Consider the following 17361-nt stretch of genomic DNA (forward strand, 5'->3'; position numbering starts at 1 on the left):
TTGCAATGCTCTCTGTTGCTCTGTTTTTTTGCAAGCCACTGAAAATCAGTATTAGTAACTGGTATTATGTTTCTCATCTAGTTTTCCTAACTAGAACATGCCACACTGAAATCTATAATATCAAAGGAAAGTGTTGTGTTTTTAAGTCTGTTCTGTGATCATGCAAGCAGACAAAAGATCTCCTGATTCCTATGGAGCCAAAAAACTACCTTCACTTTTGGATTAAAAAAACAAAAACAACAACAACAACAAAAAAAAAAACAATCTGACTGTTTTCCAAAGGGTGAAATTAAACCTTGTCCTTTAAACTCAATTCCCACTTCCATCACTAAACAAAGATTTCAGTTTTATGTATAGTCCTTTGCACTGGGGAGCTGTGTCACTGTGGAAGAGGAAGAAAATGAAAGAATTTGTACCTTCAAATAATTAATGTTGGAAAAACCACAATACCAAGACATACCATTTTAACATGAAACGTTATGGAAAATAGATTAATGGCCATTGTGACAGACTGTGGAATGGTGTAGCAACATATTTCCTTCTCCTTTTTTATTCCCTGCCACCCAGCCCATCTTACTCCATTGAATGAGTGAGACCTGTTCCTATGTGTTATATGGCAAGGGCAGCGGCACAAGTTGACCTGAGAAGGAAATGGTATGTCCTCTTCTTGTCTAGAGTGCATCATCCAACACAACTCTCCTTCCCTTGTCACTCAGTTGTCTCCCAGCCACCCTGTATTCTATTATTTGTTCCAGTAGTTTGTTGAGGAGACACAGAAATGCCATCATTTGTCTGGAACACCTATGTGCAGACACCACAACACCACATTTACCACATTGGTAGTGCTGTCAGTCACTGCAACTTAACAGAGGAGTCACCATGTTAAATCCTACAGAAGCTCTCCCATGTGTCTGTCAGCACATGCCACCATTCTCACTAATGGGCTCTTTCTTGACATTAAAGCCTGTTACTTTAAAGCCTGAGTTAAAACTCAGGGCCACCCTAAAATGACATCACATAGAAGCTGACATACTAATGCTAGCTTTTTCTTCCAAGGTGAAGTAAAATAAACAATGAGGATAAGAAAGCACAGAACACCCAGCAGGTTCTCTGGAAAGTGTGTGCTCTGATTTTAACCTGTGTCAAATCTATGCTGCTGTTACTGTCCATAACACGATCTAGGATCACACTGGAGTCATATGCAACAGTTGTACCCATGATGTCCTGTGTAGACCACAGAATCACAGGCTGGTTGAGCTTGGAAGGGACCTTGAGAAGTCAGACGGTTCAAGTCCCCCACTCAATAAGGGCTACCTAGAGCAGATTGCTATGACACAATCACAACCAGGCTGTGAAGTTTAGCATCCTTCAAACTCCTCTCAAAACACTGGAGAACGAAAAGCTCAGCCAGAATTGATATTTTCATCAAGTGAACAGTTTAATTCTCAGGTACAGCTGAGTACAGCTTTTAACCCTACAGGTGCAGTAGGCACATCACACAACCCAGAAAATAAAGGTCCTATAATCCAAAAATAGCTTAGATATTGATACCTTCTATTTTCTCATTTATATTATACACATACTATTTCTCAATAGTTATCTACATATCTAACGAGTGAATTTTTTGAAATATATTAAGGAAAAAGCAAGGTTTACTTCAGCCCACCAAAAAGCCTCCCAGTCAAAAAAAAAAAAATAAAAAGTTACAGGAAGCATTCTATGTATGTTCTTACAGAACCACAAAAACTTAACGCTTAACGTAAGGATAGAATAAAAAAATCTTTCAGCTGATATGAATTTTGGAAGTGAGAAGAAATATATTCACTATCTGAAATAAACACATTTATGCAGAACACTCTTTTTTTACCATTTACTGTTTACCATAGCAGTATTACTGTTATGGTTCCTTTTGGAGTTTAAATTAACATTTAATATCTTTTTTTTTTTTTCCCTCTAAGTTTTATTTAACCATAAACAGCTATCTTCCAAGATCATCAGCCTAATGAAATGCTTCACTAGACCAGGTAAGTTCATTAAACATCTAAATTATGTTTATTAGCTCTTGTCCTTGCCCTAAATCCTCTCTTCCTCTCAATTCTGTATAGTAGTAGTACATCATGGTATGTTCCTCTCAGGCTATATAAAGATTTTCTGCATCAGAAGCCTGATGAATGTTTTGTAGTGAGGAGACTACTCCTTCCAATTTCTCCTCTTTACTGAAGGTCTCAGATCCTTGCTCTTAAGAGAACCTGTGCGTGGGTATCACAGGAGCACGTGAATAGTCACGGGGCAGGGAGAGGCATAACCATTAAGCTGTAACTCAGGAGGATGCATTTTTCTATGGGACCTGAACGTGAAGGCAGCTACGCATCACATTCCCTGCTTGATGTCTCTGGTCAGACACTATGCATCAGTCAGAAGAGAAACAAGGCTGATCAGCTGCCTGCACAGGGTAAAATCCCTCTTAAAACGTGTTAAACTTTCTCCCCACAATTACTTTTTCCCTTAAACTCCACCCTTGTTTTATCTTGATTTATTCCCTTTTATTCTTGTACCTTCACTAGCTTTCAGTTGAAGCGGCTTGTCTTCCTCTGTACAAATAAACCCCTCACACACTCACACAAAGTGGAGCCCCTTAGCTCCACTTTCAGTAGCTACTTTACATTTCCCTCAGAAATATTCCGTCCTTCTCAAGTCTCCTAACACGACCTGACAAGGTGACATCATCCTGTGGTAAGCAGCAATAGTAAAGAAAGAGAAGACTCCAAAAGACTTATTTTTTCACTGCTGAAACACACAGCCTCTGTAAACTTGGTGTAAAAAGCAAATATAACTTTTTTTTTTTTTTTAAGGAAGCCATTTACATTACCTTTTTTTGCACAATGCCATACTTTAACTGAGGTATGTTATTAAATGTAAAACTCTGTATTTTCCATTCTTCACTGAAGCAACAAAGACTGGAGCCAAACAAAAGATTTTTTAATTCCTATTAAAAAAAGAAAAGAAAGAAAAAGTTCTCATTTTAAAAATAAATCTGAAACACACTTATGTTTTCCTGCAGTAATTTGTAGAAAAGAAAGGAGGAGTGTGGCAGGGTAATGACTAACTCACTATAGCCACCCTTTTCTGTTTTATACTTAACTGTAAATAGCAACACTCAAATGAAACAGAGTAATTTTTTCCTTTTCCCGCAGTATTACTTCAACTCATAATGCTATGTGTTGCTCAGCATTAGGAAACTGTTTATGCAGATTGTCTGGGCAGTTTCCCATGAAAGCATTACAGAATAATGTCTTAAAGTAAACAGCTGGAAAAGCAAGGGTTACTAACGGTTTATATTAGGGAGAAAAGGACCCTGCTGGGCACTGTATGGAGGAGAGGCGGACTATCTGGCTTGTCAAAGTTGTTGGTATGAAACAAATGTTATTCAAAGGTTTGATTGCTCTATGTCTGTTAGCTTATCAGCCTATGCCAAATTCAGATCTTGGCCCTGAACAGCTTCAGACCACTGCTATTCAGGAACAGCTAAACTGAAGAAATTGTATTCGTTCTAAAGTAAGTCTGAGTAAATAAGAACTCGCTGCTTGGTGTTTGCATAGTTACTCATGTCTTTGATATAGAAATGGAGTTGGAAGAAATCCTCATTATCTTTTTTTTTTTTTTTGTCTGAAAAGGGAAAGAAAAAATTAAAAGTACTTAATGGTTCCATCTCTGCTCAAAACAAGGAAGATAAGCTAGATAAGCTAGGGAGAAACAGTGATGAAGTACTGTCAATATAAAAGGCAGGTAAACAAGCACATGTAAAATTGACTAGGTGACTAGCAGTGTTAATACAATAATACACACTTCTGTAATGAAAGCTGTTATCCATGGTTCAAGTGGCTGATACATTCTCACATGCTCTTCTAGTATTTTTCTGAATTTTGGTCAGGCATCCCTACATTACTTTTTTATCTGAATACCACATAAGGGCTATACTCGGGAATGAATATAGCACATATTAAATCACACACAAGCACATAACACAGATTAATCCATTGCAGCTTTCACTAACTTAGCAGAACTAATGTTTTCACACGTCTATTTGTATATACCATCAGTTAGTCTTACTTTTGCAAGAGAGATATCAATTGGCTTTGATACTGATACTTCTTGAAGCATATGCAGTGTTGAAAGATTCAGGTTCTTACTGACTTCTCCAGTTGTTGCTTCATCCTCAACATCAACTGAAAGTAAAAAACAAACAAACAAACAAGCAAACAAATAATAATAATAAAAAAAAACATGTAATATGTTGGATGTTGGATGAAAAATTTCATGTCTGTTTCCCCAAGCAGGCTCTGTGTCAGGGGTTTATCAAAATGACAATTAAAATTTCCTGACATCCATTTTTAGAAAAGAGAAAGTATAGATTTAGACAGAAAAGACAGATAAAAGTACATAAGCCACCTTTTGTTTGACCAATTCTTAATGACTTCTTTAGACAATCTTAAGAAGAAGTTAATTAATCCAATAAGTTAATAGCAAACGCAATTACTCTGAATCAACTAAGAGTTACAAAAGAAGCAATTCATATATATTTGGTTACAGCTGCTCTAAAGAATATGAGGGTGAAAGTCAAACTGAAGCTTGATGTACCTTACCTAATTCTAGGACATCTTTCATCTGGTCTTCTTTATTCCAAGTAGGTGTTGGAGACTTCCTACATTAAAATTAACAAAATATAAATAAGCAAATGTTTCCTTTAGTAAGAAAAGTTGTTGTTTTTTTTTTTTTGGATAAATAAGAAGAACATTTGTGTATAAATAAATGGTGTTAGAGCAAAGACATTTTCAATGGAAGAAAGCTGAAGAAATTCAGGAGTTCATACAGAAAGGCAGCCAGCACAGCACAACACAATGCAATTGATTAAGGACTTCAGTCCTATTTCAACAGTGATTTAATTTCATTTGTGTGATTTCGGTATTGGTCAGATCCTGCCAGCTCATAAATGGGCAGATTGTATAATGCCCTGAATTCCATGAGGATATTCCCGTACGTGAGACTGCCTCTGAGTTCAAAAGGTCTGGGCATAAATAAAATTTGCATCTCTGATGAGAACCAGAATGAGGTTCAAGCTAGTTATTAAACTACTTTAAATATCCAAATAATGTAAGCGGGAATCAGTGTTAGATTATCTTCCTTTACCAGGGTAATTTTTCATCCACTGATAGGCAACAGTTGTTCAACTGCCCTTGTGGTTTGTCTGTTACATAAATGACAAATTAAAAAATCATATAAACAACTACTAAAAGAACTAAGCACTTAAACTTGGCTGTGAAGCCAGAACTTAAATAGAAAGTTAGATTTTCAGAGGTAGGATGAATTTCCTCTTCCTGTGGAATTCAAACCAAAATGAATTCAGAACTGAGAAAGAGTTTCAAATGGCTGTAAAAAAATGGTCATTTTTTTCAAAAGAGCAATACTGTATCATTGGTCTTTGCTTTGGAAAAAGAGGTATTGCAATGACAGTCCTTTCAAAAATAGTATGGAATAATTTCCTCAGCTACATTCTTTGTATGCATGATATTATTATAGCAACAACTGCTGTCATATCACATACTTTCCATTAATTAATTTCCTTTTTCAGTGTGTGAAAGATGAATGAAAACAGAACACACACATATCACAGTCATGACTTTTCTAGTTTAAAACCACTTTGGTGCCATTCTCACAGTCTTTGATGCTATATTAAAAAAAATAAAAATCTTTTTCTCTATAAACAAGTTAAAGGATTTATACAATGAAATTTGCATGGACATGATTAACAAAAGTGAATAGAAATGAATCACCACATTACTGGGGATTCAAGGTAATAAGAAATCAGATGCCCAAAAGGTTAGCATAAATATGAGCATTGAGAGAAAATTTGTACAGTGCTATAAGTAATACTGAAATCCTACTGAACAAAACAGTACTTTTGTTATGTTATAGAGTTTAATATAGTTGTCTCTGATATATCTTAAAATACAAACAGAACTTCCCTTGTGTTTTTTTTTTTTTTTGTGCCCTTTTTTTTTTTTTTTTCCTAATGCTGGATTTCTGCTCAGATTTCTTTCTGCTAGTTACTCACTATTATTTTCATCTCTCCTGGTCAGGAGAGGGGTCTCAATGGCACTGAATTTGCAAATAAAATGCTTTCAGCCAAGTACCAATGTCACTGAACTGCACTTAGACACAAGCAGAATTTAAATTTTTGTTTCGTCTGAGATTGCAAACTATTATCTCATGCTTCCCAGAGAATAACGTGTTTCCTCTTAGGTCAACTCATTTGGGTCTAGTTTTGCAAAAACAGATCTCTTAGCACTCAAGAATGCAGCACTACTATGTACAGCTGCCTAACCAGGTCCAGAGGGCACAGGATTTAGCACTGACCTGTACTAATCCATACTGTTTTTAATTACCACGTTTCCTAACACAGGTCTGACCCACACCAATCAGTATTCTTTCAAGCAATGCCTAAACATAGCTCACAGAAGAGCATGCTACCATTTTCAAGAGGCAGTACACAGCAGGTCTGGCTCCCTCTTTGGTCCACCAAAACCATCCCAGGTGGCTCTGTGTTCTTAAACATACCACCATGCTACCAGGTCACGCACCAATACAGGAAGCATGCCCCTTATTTTCATCCCAAAGGATGCATCCTTTTACAGAGGAGGCATCAAATAGTTGACATTATTTCAAATCTTGAATAACCCCTTTTCAACAACAATAAAACCAACAACAAACCACAAAGAGGAAAAAAAAATTCTATTTTACAGTAACAACAGGAGACCTAGAAGGGATCTAAAGCTAAATGCTGCATAATATGAACACAACCAGGATACAATGAGAAGATTCAAGAAAACTGTTCCTAGATGTTTCATTTAGCAGTGCAGTTGTATCTATAGAGTTTCAATATAAAAGGAGGCAAAGCAAGGTGTAGTTAATTATCTTTTTATATTAGGAACAGCATTCCTACTGTAACTCCATTATCGTCAAGGAAGTCCATGACTTATTAGAGAAGTTGCTCATCCTTTATTTATTTTTTACTGCTTTTTGCTATGTAGAAAGGCCAGGATTTATATGTGAATTTAGCCAACATGGACAGGTGTATTGCAAAGAAGTGCAAAAGTTGCTCTGGCAATCACAAATGCAAGGACAGGATCTAACTTTTACTGCTGTTGCTTCTCCTGTGCATCTTTACATTCACTTGCCCCTCACCTCTCTTTCATTTTTATGGCCTCCGTTAGTATACTGAGCTCCTCAACAACAATGAACTAAGCCACACAGTGAGACATAAAGCATAGATTTCTCACTTTATACATGGAAAAACTTAGGTTGATTAATTTGAAAGGATGATTTCCAAATCACCTGCCTAGGTGTTGCTATAATTATTCTGCCACAGTTCAAAAGAGCCAAAAGCAACTCATATATCTTTCTCCAGAATTAAACTCTGTCACATTAAGCAGTTAATAAGGAGACATCAAGTCATACCTGTTAGGTACTTAAATCAGACAGTTGATGTTTAGCTCTGAGTGACTTTCACAGCATTATAAGGGGTATGGGATTCAATTTGCAGATTAAGAACCCTAAATTTAGTTGCCTACACACTCGGGTGTCAAAGCTCCCATGGTAATTGATGGAGACCTAGTCAGTAGTCAGGGGGCTCAGGTCAAGAGCTTAGAAAGCCCTGTAGGCAACTAAATGTTGGTGCCTACATCTGGGAACTTAAGACACTTGGACTTTCACGCAGATACCTACATGTGGCTATGTACATTTGAGTGTCACAATCTGAGCTAAAATCAACCCAACTGGTCTCAGACAAAAACAATCAGGAAATGGTGATTTCTGAGACTCAGTCACCACTTTTTCCACAAGACCTTCCTTTTGTCTTGGGCAAGAGAGAGGAACTTGGAATGCTTTTAGGTCATGCATTACATCTGGATCATATTTGTTTGGGTATAGTCGGTGCGCGGATTGTCTATTGTCTAGACATGTCTATGCGCATGTCTATTGTCTGCTCCTATCCAACAACCTTGTCTCCAGTTTCTGCTTTCAATACTCCTCCTTGTTCCACCACTCTTTGCTGATTCTTCTTGTCCCACGCCATCTTGCCTCCTCTCACTGAAATAGAGGTGTGGGAGGAGTAGGAGGAAAGAGGTTTGGCAGAAGGGATTCAGACTGACTTACAAATGCCAGGTGTGAGGAGGGTATCACATCAAGTAGCTACTTGGCACGGATATGGGAAGGCGAGCTGTGGGAAGGAGAGCTGTGGGAAGCACAGACGTTGAGCATGAGGAGTTGACTGAGGTGACAGAAACGTGAAATGCTGCCTGGGGTTATGGTTGGAAGCCCTTCAGGTTGGTACATGTATCTAATGAATGGTAAAAGGGTGACCAGGAACACTGCTCATGAATTTACAAATCCTATTTAGCTGCCAGTAACAAAAAGCCTCATTGTCCTCACCTGGTACCCTATGGCCTTGATATCCGAATTCTTTCTGAAACAAAACAGGAAGAGACACCTGTAGTCCTTAAATCTAGGTACACCATCCCATCTGGCCTCAACTGATGCTTTAGAAGGAGTTGGGCCTCCTCTAAGTACTGTATCACATCTGCTAGCATCATTAGATGTCTTGGATACTTTAAAGTTTCAAATGGCCCTATGTGCCTACGTTTATGCATATATATATCATTCCCTACATTAAATTAGCATTCTTGATTCATTGTGGTCCCAACCACTTCTGAGTAGTCTTTCATCTGAAAAGATGTATAAATGAAAATACAGTTGACTATGGCAAAATTCATATATAGCTCACCTGGCACCACTTTTTGTAACATTATTGATTTCTGGAAAGTCTAAAAGATTTTGGTTCTACACCCGTTCCTGGAAGAACCATGCCCTGGATGCAAAGTGCTTTGATTTCTCAAGGCACAAGGAAATTCCTGTGTTGACATGGAAAGCGCTGACATCAAAGATTGATGTAGGGTGTTTTCTGGTTAAGTGGGGTATTTTTGCAGGTGGAGGTTATTCACAAGTTCCCTCCTTAAGGTTTCTCAAAACACTGTCAGGACATTTATTGCAATTTCCATTTCAGCAGATGGTTACTGTTCCAGGAAAATTTATTGTACAAGTAAAGCCATACAGTTAGAATACTTAGGAAGGGGGAAGTCATCTGTCATGACAGAAAAATAGGACAGGAAGAAAATATGTTTCATTATAAACATACTATACAGTACTTTCTCTAAATATTTGTACATTCTTATCTGATCTTCATATATTGCAGAAAACAGAATTTACACAGAATGGCTGAACATGCAGAGAAAGCAGCTCTTTTCACAATAATGCATGTGCATTCCACTATTTCCTATTTATACTACCCTACAGAGAGGTCAAATAAACAAAGGGGCTTAAAATATAAACATCGGTCGTCAGTAGCTTTAAGGTTACTACGCTGGGAAACCTTATGTTCACTGCCTGATTAAAACAGCTTTTCTTCTGGACATATATGTTTTCTGCACAGTAATTTACAGTGTCAGGAGGACGCCTAGAAGTCGCAATGCAATCCTGTGGTCTTGCGATGTTAGGGCATACACAGACATACAAGACATTCTTGGTATAGTGAGTAAGGTCTGGAGAATAAATAAGAGAAAAATCAGACTGTGTTACTATTTGCAAAAAGGTAAAAAAGGCCATTATAGGCAATGAAGCCTGCCACTGTTTTAGGGCAAAATTACAAAGACAGAATTATTAAAAACAATTGTAAAGATGCAAAGGAAAGGAACATAATCAATACCAGGCAACATATTTCTCTGGAAAAAGACCTTGTCAAGATTTAATATAAATTCTGCCATGCTTGTAAGTCTGGTTGACAAAGGCAACAGAGCTTCTACATGTAACTTGTCCAAACTTCCTTTTTAGTTAAGCACTGCATCTGATTTGAATAGCACATTAATTCATAAACAGATGGCTCATTTATAGATGAGGCAAAAAAGGTAAATGAAAAAAACTTCTTATTGAAAGGGTCATTTCTAATAAACTCATACATGAATCTGCTTTTGTGCTGGCGAATTTTTAACTAGTAGTGACAATTCAGGAGAAAACATCTTTGCTGGAAAAGTTTGTACATTAAAAAAAAAAAAAGATGATAATGATGGGTCAAGCTACAAGACAGTATGAGCTAGGCTTACATCAACAGAATGCTCCCTCAGAGGTGATGAAGGAATATTTATCTCCAGCTACAAAACCAGACTTAGTATAATAAACATGTAGCTCAAATATTCATACTGTGCTCAGAGATTTTTTCAGCATGATACCCCCACACTGAATTTTGAAGGAGCACAATACCATTCATGTGAACTGACCACTACAGTCACCAATTCAAAATGAACACATATCAGTAAAATAAGAGGGCTAAAACTCCAATAAATAAAGATGCTTCCAAGACACTACAGCTAAGAGACACTACATAAAGCACTGAGATGGGTACCCAGCCTTCAGTATTCAATTAATTCACTTCAGCTAAGGTGAATATGTCCCCCCATTTTGCTTGTCCTATAAAGTATCTGCTCCTTCTGGGTTTGGCCTTCAACTTTTAGGGCATTTATTTTTAAGGATGTGAAAAGTTCCTGGCCTTACATTTCCTGTCAGATACCTTGGATTTGTAACAGTCCAAAACACTGCAACCTAACAGATTTCAGCAAGATAAATTATCTTCCAGAAAGCTAATGTCAAATGTTAAAATGGAAGAAGACAAGAGCTTACACTGAAGATTGGGCTAGTTCTCATATCTCATTTTGCTGTGTAGAAAGGTGAACATAGATAACAGTCTATTGGTAAACATGCACTGCAAGGAGAGCTTTTATGTCCTGTTTCAGCAGTCTGGGGGAGAATAACACACAGGTGGAAACAAATTCCTTGTGCTACTTGCAATCAAGTGATTGTTTTCAAGGGGTAGGTGATTTCTCGTGATTTCTTGTGCTGCTTCCAATGGTGTGAAGTTCTGCCAGCACAAGAGGATGTACACTGTTCTTGCTTTAAATTTGAGAAGATCTAGAGTCCTGGTATGTACGCATGAACAAGGCAAATTCTCAATGACTGAATGCATTTTAGGCAATGGGCTGGACACTTCCAGTTTTACGTCCTTTCCAAAAATAAAATTAAAAAAATGATACAGAAGCCATTTGCCATTTCCAGTAATTGCACGGTGCTCCTTCCTATGGAGTGCTGGAAAAATACTAAAAGGGCAAATGGCAGCACACACAGATGTTATGTTGAAGGCTCTGATGCCATAAATCCATTGGCATAAAACAAGAGTCACAATAGTTTCTAACATTTATTTTAGGCTCTTTTTTCCTGTCCAATCATTATGTTATAAAAGGTGTTATGCAACTCCAGATACTTGAAGGTTTTCACTGCTGAGTGATTTGGCAACTGCAATTTCTCTCTCTCTCTCTGTTTCTCTGTCTTTGTACATGGGCTAATTAAATCCACAGTCCCCAAATACGACCCCATTTTGTTTGACAGCCATTCTTCTGATTGCTAGTTGCAGGAATCAAATAAAGATGTATTCCCAGCTGGCAGCTGAGCACACTCCAAGCAGGGTTGTGGTTAGTCTCTCAGGGAAGGTGCCGACTGCACTATTCTTACTGGGCTTCCTGTCTACAAAGCCACACCGAAGCATTGACGAAAGCTTGGGATGATGCCATGTGCTTCTTCGTGTGCCTTAAGGACAATGCCTGGTGCTACGCACAGACCACAAACAGACAAAGATGGAAGGAAATATGCAAAGGTAATTTACTATTAGACTGCTCCGGCTCTGCGTTTTTTTTTCTGTTTTCTTATCTGAAACATTGCAGTCTGACTAAACTCGCATTTCCTAGAAATGCCACCATTGCTCAGTACATCCATTTCCTCTTTCGGTGGGAGAAATTTAATTAATTCTTCAGGCATTGCTCATACACACTGCATGTCACTGAGTACACCGATATATACTAAATACCAACTGAAATTAGTTGGTGTTTTCTGACAGATTTAAAACAGTCTCTAGTATATTAAAATACGGTGATCTGAATTCAGCCCTCACGTCATAGAATCACATATCAGTGTGAGAAGTACCTTCAGGAACTGCTCAACCTCTCACAGGACCAAAACTTAATTACTTAACAAAATGCCAGATGTCATTTTAGACAAAGCCATCTCATCTGACACTCCAATTTTATAAGTAGCAGTGAAATATTACAGCCCACTGGGCAGCCAGAACAGATTTAAAAATATTGATTATGCCCAGAAAAGCTATTTTTCCACTAAAATGCCCAGTAGGAAAGGCCGGAGTCCGTCATAACTGTTGGGTAAAGAATGTACAGTAAATAACTTTGCTGGAACTAATTTTTTCTTGGGTTGGAATTTCAATTTAATTTAAACAATACCAATAAAATTGGAATGTTGATTAGTATTCTTTAAGAAATCTTACATTTATATATTATCGTTCATTAAGCACTGTATTTTTCCTGTTTTAGTGACAACCCATATTTAAAAAAAGGGGGCTGCTTTGACTTTCTTATGTCTGTCATGAGTTCACAATCACTGAATAGCTGAAGTTGGAGGGGACCTCTAGACCTCCCTCAGCCCAACCCCTCTGCTCAGAGCACGTTCAGCCAGCGCACTTTGCTCAGGGCCCTCTCCAGTCATGTTCTGAGTATCTCCAAGGATGGAGACACCACAACCTCCCTAGAAAATCTGTCCCAGCATTTCCAGTCTCAGAGGATATTTTTTTTCCTTTAAGTTTAAATGTAATTTCCTATATTTCAATTGGTTTACATTGCCTCCTGTCCTGTTACGGGGCAACACTGAGAAAAGTCTGACCCTGTCATCTTTACTCCCTCCCAAACCCCATCAGACATTTCTTACATTAGTAAGATCTCTGTAAGCTTCCCCTTTTCCAGGGTGAACAGCCTCTCATATATCAAACACTCCATTCCATAAATCATCTTTGTGCTCCTGTGCTGGACTCAGTCCAGTAAGTCCACGTCTCTCTTGTACTGGGTAGCTCAGCACTGGACTCACCACTCCAAGATACGTCCCAGCAGGACTGAGCAGCGGGGAAAGATCACTTCCTCAATCTGATGGCAATGTTTTTGTAAAGATAACTGAGGATGCTGCTGGCCTTCTGTGCCACAAAGGCACATTGCTGGCTTGTGGTCAATTTGGTGCCCACCAGGACTCCTGGGTCCTTTTCTGCAGAGTTGGTCAGCCCCCAGCCTGTGTTGCTGCATTGGGTTGTTTTTCCATAAATGCAGGGTTTTTCATTTGCCTTTATTGAACCTCATAAGATACCTGCCAGCACATTCTCCATACCATCAAATTCTCTCTGAATGGCAGCATAACCTTTTAGTCTGCCAGTCACTCCCAAATTTGTGCCACCTGTAAACTTGCTGAGGATGTATTCGGACCCATCATCCAGGTCATTAATGAGAATCTTGAACGGTATTGACATCAGTATCAACTGCTTGTGGAACACGAACACTGACTGGCTGCCAGCTGGACTTCATCCCGCTAATCACAACCATCTGAATCAGCAGTTTTGACTCTTCTCAGCCCATCTCAGTGTTCACATATCTAGCCCACGCTTCATCAGTTTGTCTGCAAGGATGTTACAGGAGACAGCATTGAAAGCCTTGGTAAAGTTGAGATTAACATCGCCCATTGGTCTGTCCTCACCCACTAAGCTAGTCATCCCATCACAGAAAGCTATCAGCTTGGTTAAGCATGATTTCCTCTTCACAAATCTGTGCTGACTTCCCAGTCACCTTCCTATCTTTAATATTCTTGGAAATGACTTCCAGGAGGATTGGCTTCGTCACCATCCCAGGGATTAACATGAAGCCAATCAGCGTGTTGTTCTCCAGTCACTCCTTCTTGCCCTTCTTGCAGATAGGAGTGACGATGTATTTCTTCCAGTCTTCAGGAACCTTTCCCAATTGCCACAACCTTTCAGTGATGATCCAGGCTGCTGTCTCACTGACATTAGCCAGCTCCCTCAGCACTTGCAGATACATCCCATCAGGTTCCATGGACTTGTGGATACACAATCTATTTAAATCTTTCCTTACCTGATCTTCCACTTTTGTTTAAAAACAAAATATTGTTTTTAAAGTCTCGTTTATCTAAAAGAATACAAAGAAATTATGTGTATTCTTAAAGGACTTAGAGGAATTATTTGAAGGACATTTTTTTTTTTTTAATTTTATTTTTTCCCTCGAAATATCTCCTAGCTCCACAAAAATGAATTTTCAGGGACTTTTTACTGGAATAAAAAAAAGGGATAAGCCACAGATTATTATCACCTCTGAATAAGAATGTTCTGTACTACAATGAATTCACCTGTACCAGTCTCTTTTCAGGATAAAGAAAGTCAGAAAGCCACAGGTGGTTCAAAAGAAAAAGTAAAGTAATTCACTCCTTCCTGTCAGTCCTACATAGAAATGCAGGGAGTAGAAGGGAGGTACCTTTTCTACAAGTAAATAGGAAAACATATCACCTTACCACAGAAGATTAGACTGTATTCACGATGCTATAAGGCCGTTTTGAGGAAAAACATAGTAAAATACAAAGGAGATATTTTGCATGCAATGAGCTTGAAACTTAAAGTAAGTAAGCATATGTTTGTGGTACGCTGAAGTGACAAATGTGCTAATGGGATTTTGTAATGCTGAGAATCATGTCATGAGCAGAGGGTGACTATTCTTATCCCTGCTGAGAGGCACAGTACCGCTATAAAGTTATAGAAGCCTTTAAGTACATGGAATAAATAAATATAAAACAAATCAATAAAACCTAACAGAAAAACAACAGCAACATTTCAGAGCAGGAAAGATAAAAATACAAGCAGATGATACAAGCTTTAGGAAAAAAAATGGCTAAGGGAGCATGGAAAATATTTGGAAGTACTTTAAAAGAGGTTAATATCTGTAGAAAGGAACAGAAAGATCAGTAAAAAAATCAACTTCAGCTATGGATAGCAGGACAGAAAAAAACAAATGCAGGGAAAAACTCTCAAGATTAAGGGCTACTAAACATTGGAATATATTCTCAGGGGAGAGGTGTTACTTGAGTCATTTAAGACTGGACTAGACAAAGCCCTGGAAAAAAGTATTGCATCAAATTATATATATGCAGTAATGAATAATCTGCCATAGAAACAAATGACCTTAAAAGGTCTTTTCCATCTGTAATTTCTAAGGCTCTATGAAATATGAGTAATGTTCCACTAAAGAACTTGGTATCTATGGCAATTCACTAACCCTACTCTATTTGTGTTAGAATGCAGAGCACTGCTAGAAAAAGGTTTATTACCAAATAATGAGCGATTTTTGGGGAACCACTAAGGAGTGCACAGCTAAAGCAAACTTGGTTGAGAAACTAGTTCAGGAAGACAAATTCTGGCTCTGAACTCACTGGCACTTGCTCTCCTGGTGCTAGAGATGAAGTGCATCAGAGATACTTAGGTTTTGGTTGGAAAAGACATCTGAAGCCAAGCCACACTCTCATAAAACAGTCCCTACCGTCTGAAATATCCATCTGCACTGGCAGACTTCTGAAAGGAAACCACTAGTTCACATTCAGTTTGTAGCCAAGACTGATGGCAAGGCAAAGGAGGGTACGGCAGAAGTAATTAGAAGAACCGGATAAGTAGGGCGATTGTTCACAATGAAAGGATGAGTGGAGAATCAATTATCCTCCTTACTCCTGAAAGTGTATTATAGATCTTTCCCTTTGGACAATGGGATCCACTGCTATACACTTTTGATTGCTAATGGCAGGAGGAAATTTTTGTTCTGACGTTAAGATATTGTCATTTATTTTTGCCTTTCTGATAGCCATTCCATTTCTGTTTCTATGAAATTAACAACGTATCCTTAACTTCAGGTCCTGATTGCTAATTCATTTTGTTCCCCTTGGCCTTTGATTCCAGTTTTACAATATTTTTTTCTTCTTTCATTACTATGACTCTAGTTTCTATGCTATTTTTCTCAGTGTTGTGGAAGGGAGGGTGGTTTGCTTCATACATAACAACAACAAGTTCAAACATCTCCATATGCAGTTCTTCTTCCTAACTACTAGAATTGAAACTGAGGTCTACAGATAGTATCTGCCCATCTAACAGCATAAGGTGTTGCCAGTAGCATCCATTAAGAACACAGCTGGACAGCTCAGATCTACTCATTTAGAAACTGTTCAGCTAAGTGGGACGGTTCCCACATCACCACCAAGCCTTACATTTGTAGAATTAAGGGGAATAGAAAATTAGGAGAGTGCTGCAACTTCAGAGGCTGCATGAACAACAGCAGTAGAACTTCTGTAGCTGAGACAAAAGAATTGTTTCTCAACTGCTGTGAAGTGCTTTTACTTTCTTTTAACCAATTTTGTTTGCTCTAGCTGTGAAACACAGGGAAATCTTCTAACACCATTCAACCTTCCCAAACAACTCATATTATTCATCAAGCTTTTTTTTTTTTTTTTTTTTTTTTCCTTCTATAAAAGCAGTAGAGTGATTTCAACCCAAGGTCAGGCATCAAATTCAACAGCTGTTCTTTTCTCACACTTCCCGAAGATCTCAATTTCCATTCCACTGCGTACGCTGATTTTTCACTCTGTGCACTCAGTTTAAGGGTACATATTTCCTTCCCTTAGGGGATTCAGCATTAAGCAGAAGACATTACAGGTGGCAGATTCTTTCCTCACTGCCATTCAAGGTTCTGCCCTGGTTAAAAAAATTAGGTGAGGTCTTTAATACGTTGCTGCCTTTGATCTGAATATGTTCCTTCAACATCATCTGTCCCAAATTCCTGTGGAACTTGAAGAATCGTACATACCTACAGGTATGGTGAATTTTTAGATGGAATCTTGGATTTTTTGCCTACACTGTGTATTTTTCCAAAATATTTTTTTATTCCCATGAAAACCTCAGAATCAAAAATAAAAAAGAGGTCAGTCATCCAAATTTTAGTTGTGCCTTGCACACAACTAACACTTTTGAGGAACAAGTACTCAATGACCTGGAGAGCAATAAGAAATACTGCTTTGAGAATGAGGATAAACAGCTTCAAAATGATCTGAAAGGATAGATGGGGTTTCAAATTCTCCTCTGAAGTGGAACAGAGATAAAATGTCATTTTTAATTTGTTAAGAAGGGCCATAGAGGAATCATTGATATAATTGTGTATACATGTCAGAATTTAGTTTGGTGTCAATATACAAATATTGGGTTATAGATTTGTCTCTGTGTTATTGGAGAAATATTTTTAATGTCCTTAAAATGGAAGGTTCTTCAATCAAATA

The 17361-nt window shown here is 38.0% G+C and overlaps 1 protein-coding gene across 5 annotated transcripts in view; it reads right to left on the reverse strand.

Moving 5' to 3' along the window:
* MINDY4 (MINDY lysine 48 deubiquitinase 4) overlaps nucleotides 1-17361 on the reverse strand; it is an 84709-nt gene that overhangs the window by 51760 nt on the left and 15588 nt on the right. For all 5 annotated transcript variants that reach the window (XR_007162703.2, XR_010829035.1, XR_001207697.3 and 2 more), the window contains exons 6-8: nucleotides 4644-4702; nucleotides 4111-4226; nucleotides 2870-2986 (exon numbers count right to left, since the gene is read on the reverse strand). Coding sequence is in view for 2 of the 5 variants with exons in the window: in XM_013182477.3 (XP_013037931.3) it covers nucleotides 2870-2986; nucleotides 4111-4226; nucleotides 4644-4702 (292 nt within the window). In the remaining 3 variants the exon portion in view is untranslated. The remainder of the gene's footprint in view (nucleotides 1-2869; nucleotides 2987-4110; nucleotides 4227-4643; nucleotides 4703-17361) is intronic.

Source organism: Anser cygnoides, chromosome 2 (genome assembly GCF_040182565.1).
Source record: "Anser cygnoides isolate HZ-2024a breed goose chromosome 2, Taihu_goose_T2T_genome, whole genome shotgun sequence".
Classification (NCBI taxonomy): Eukaryota; Metazoa; Chordata; class Aves; order Anseriformes; family Anatidae; genus Anser; species Anser cygnoides.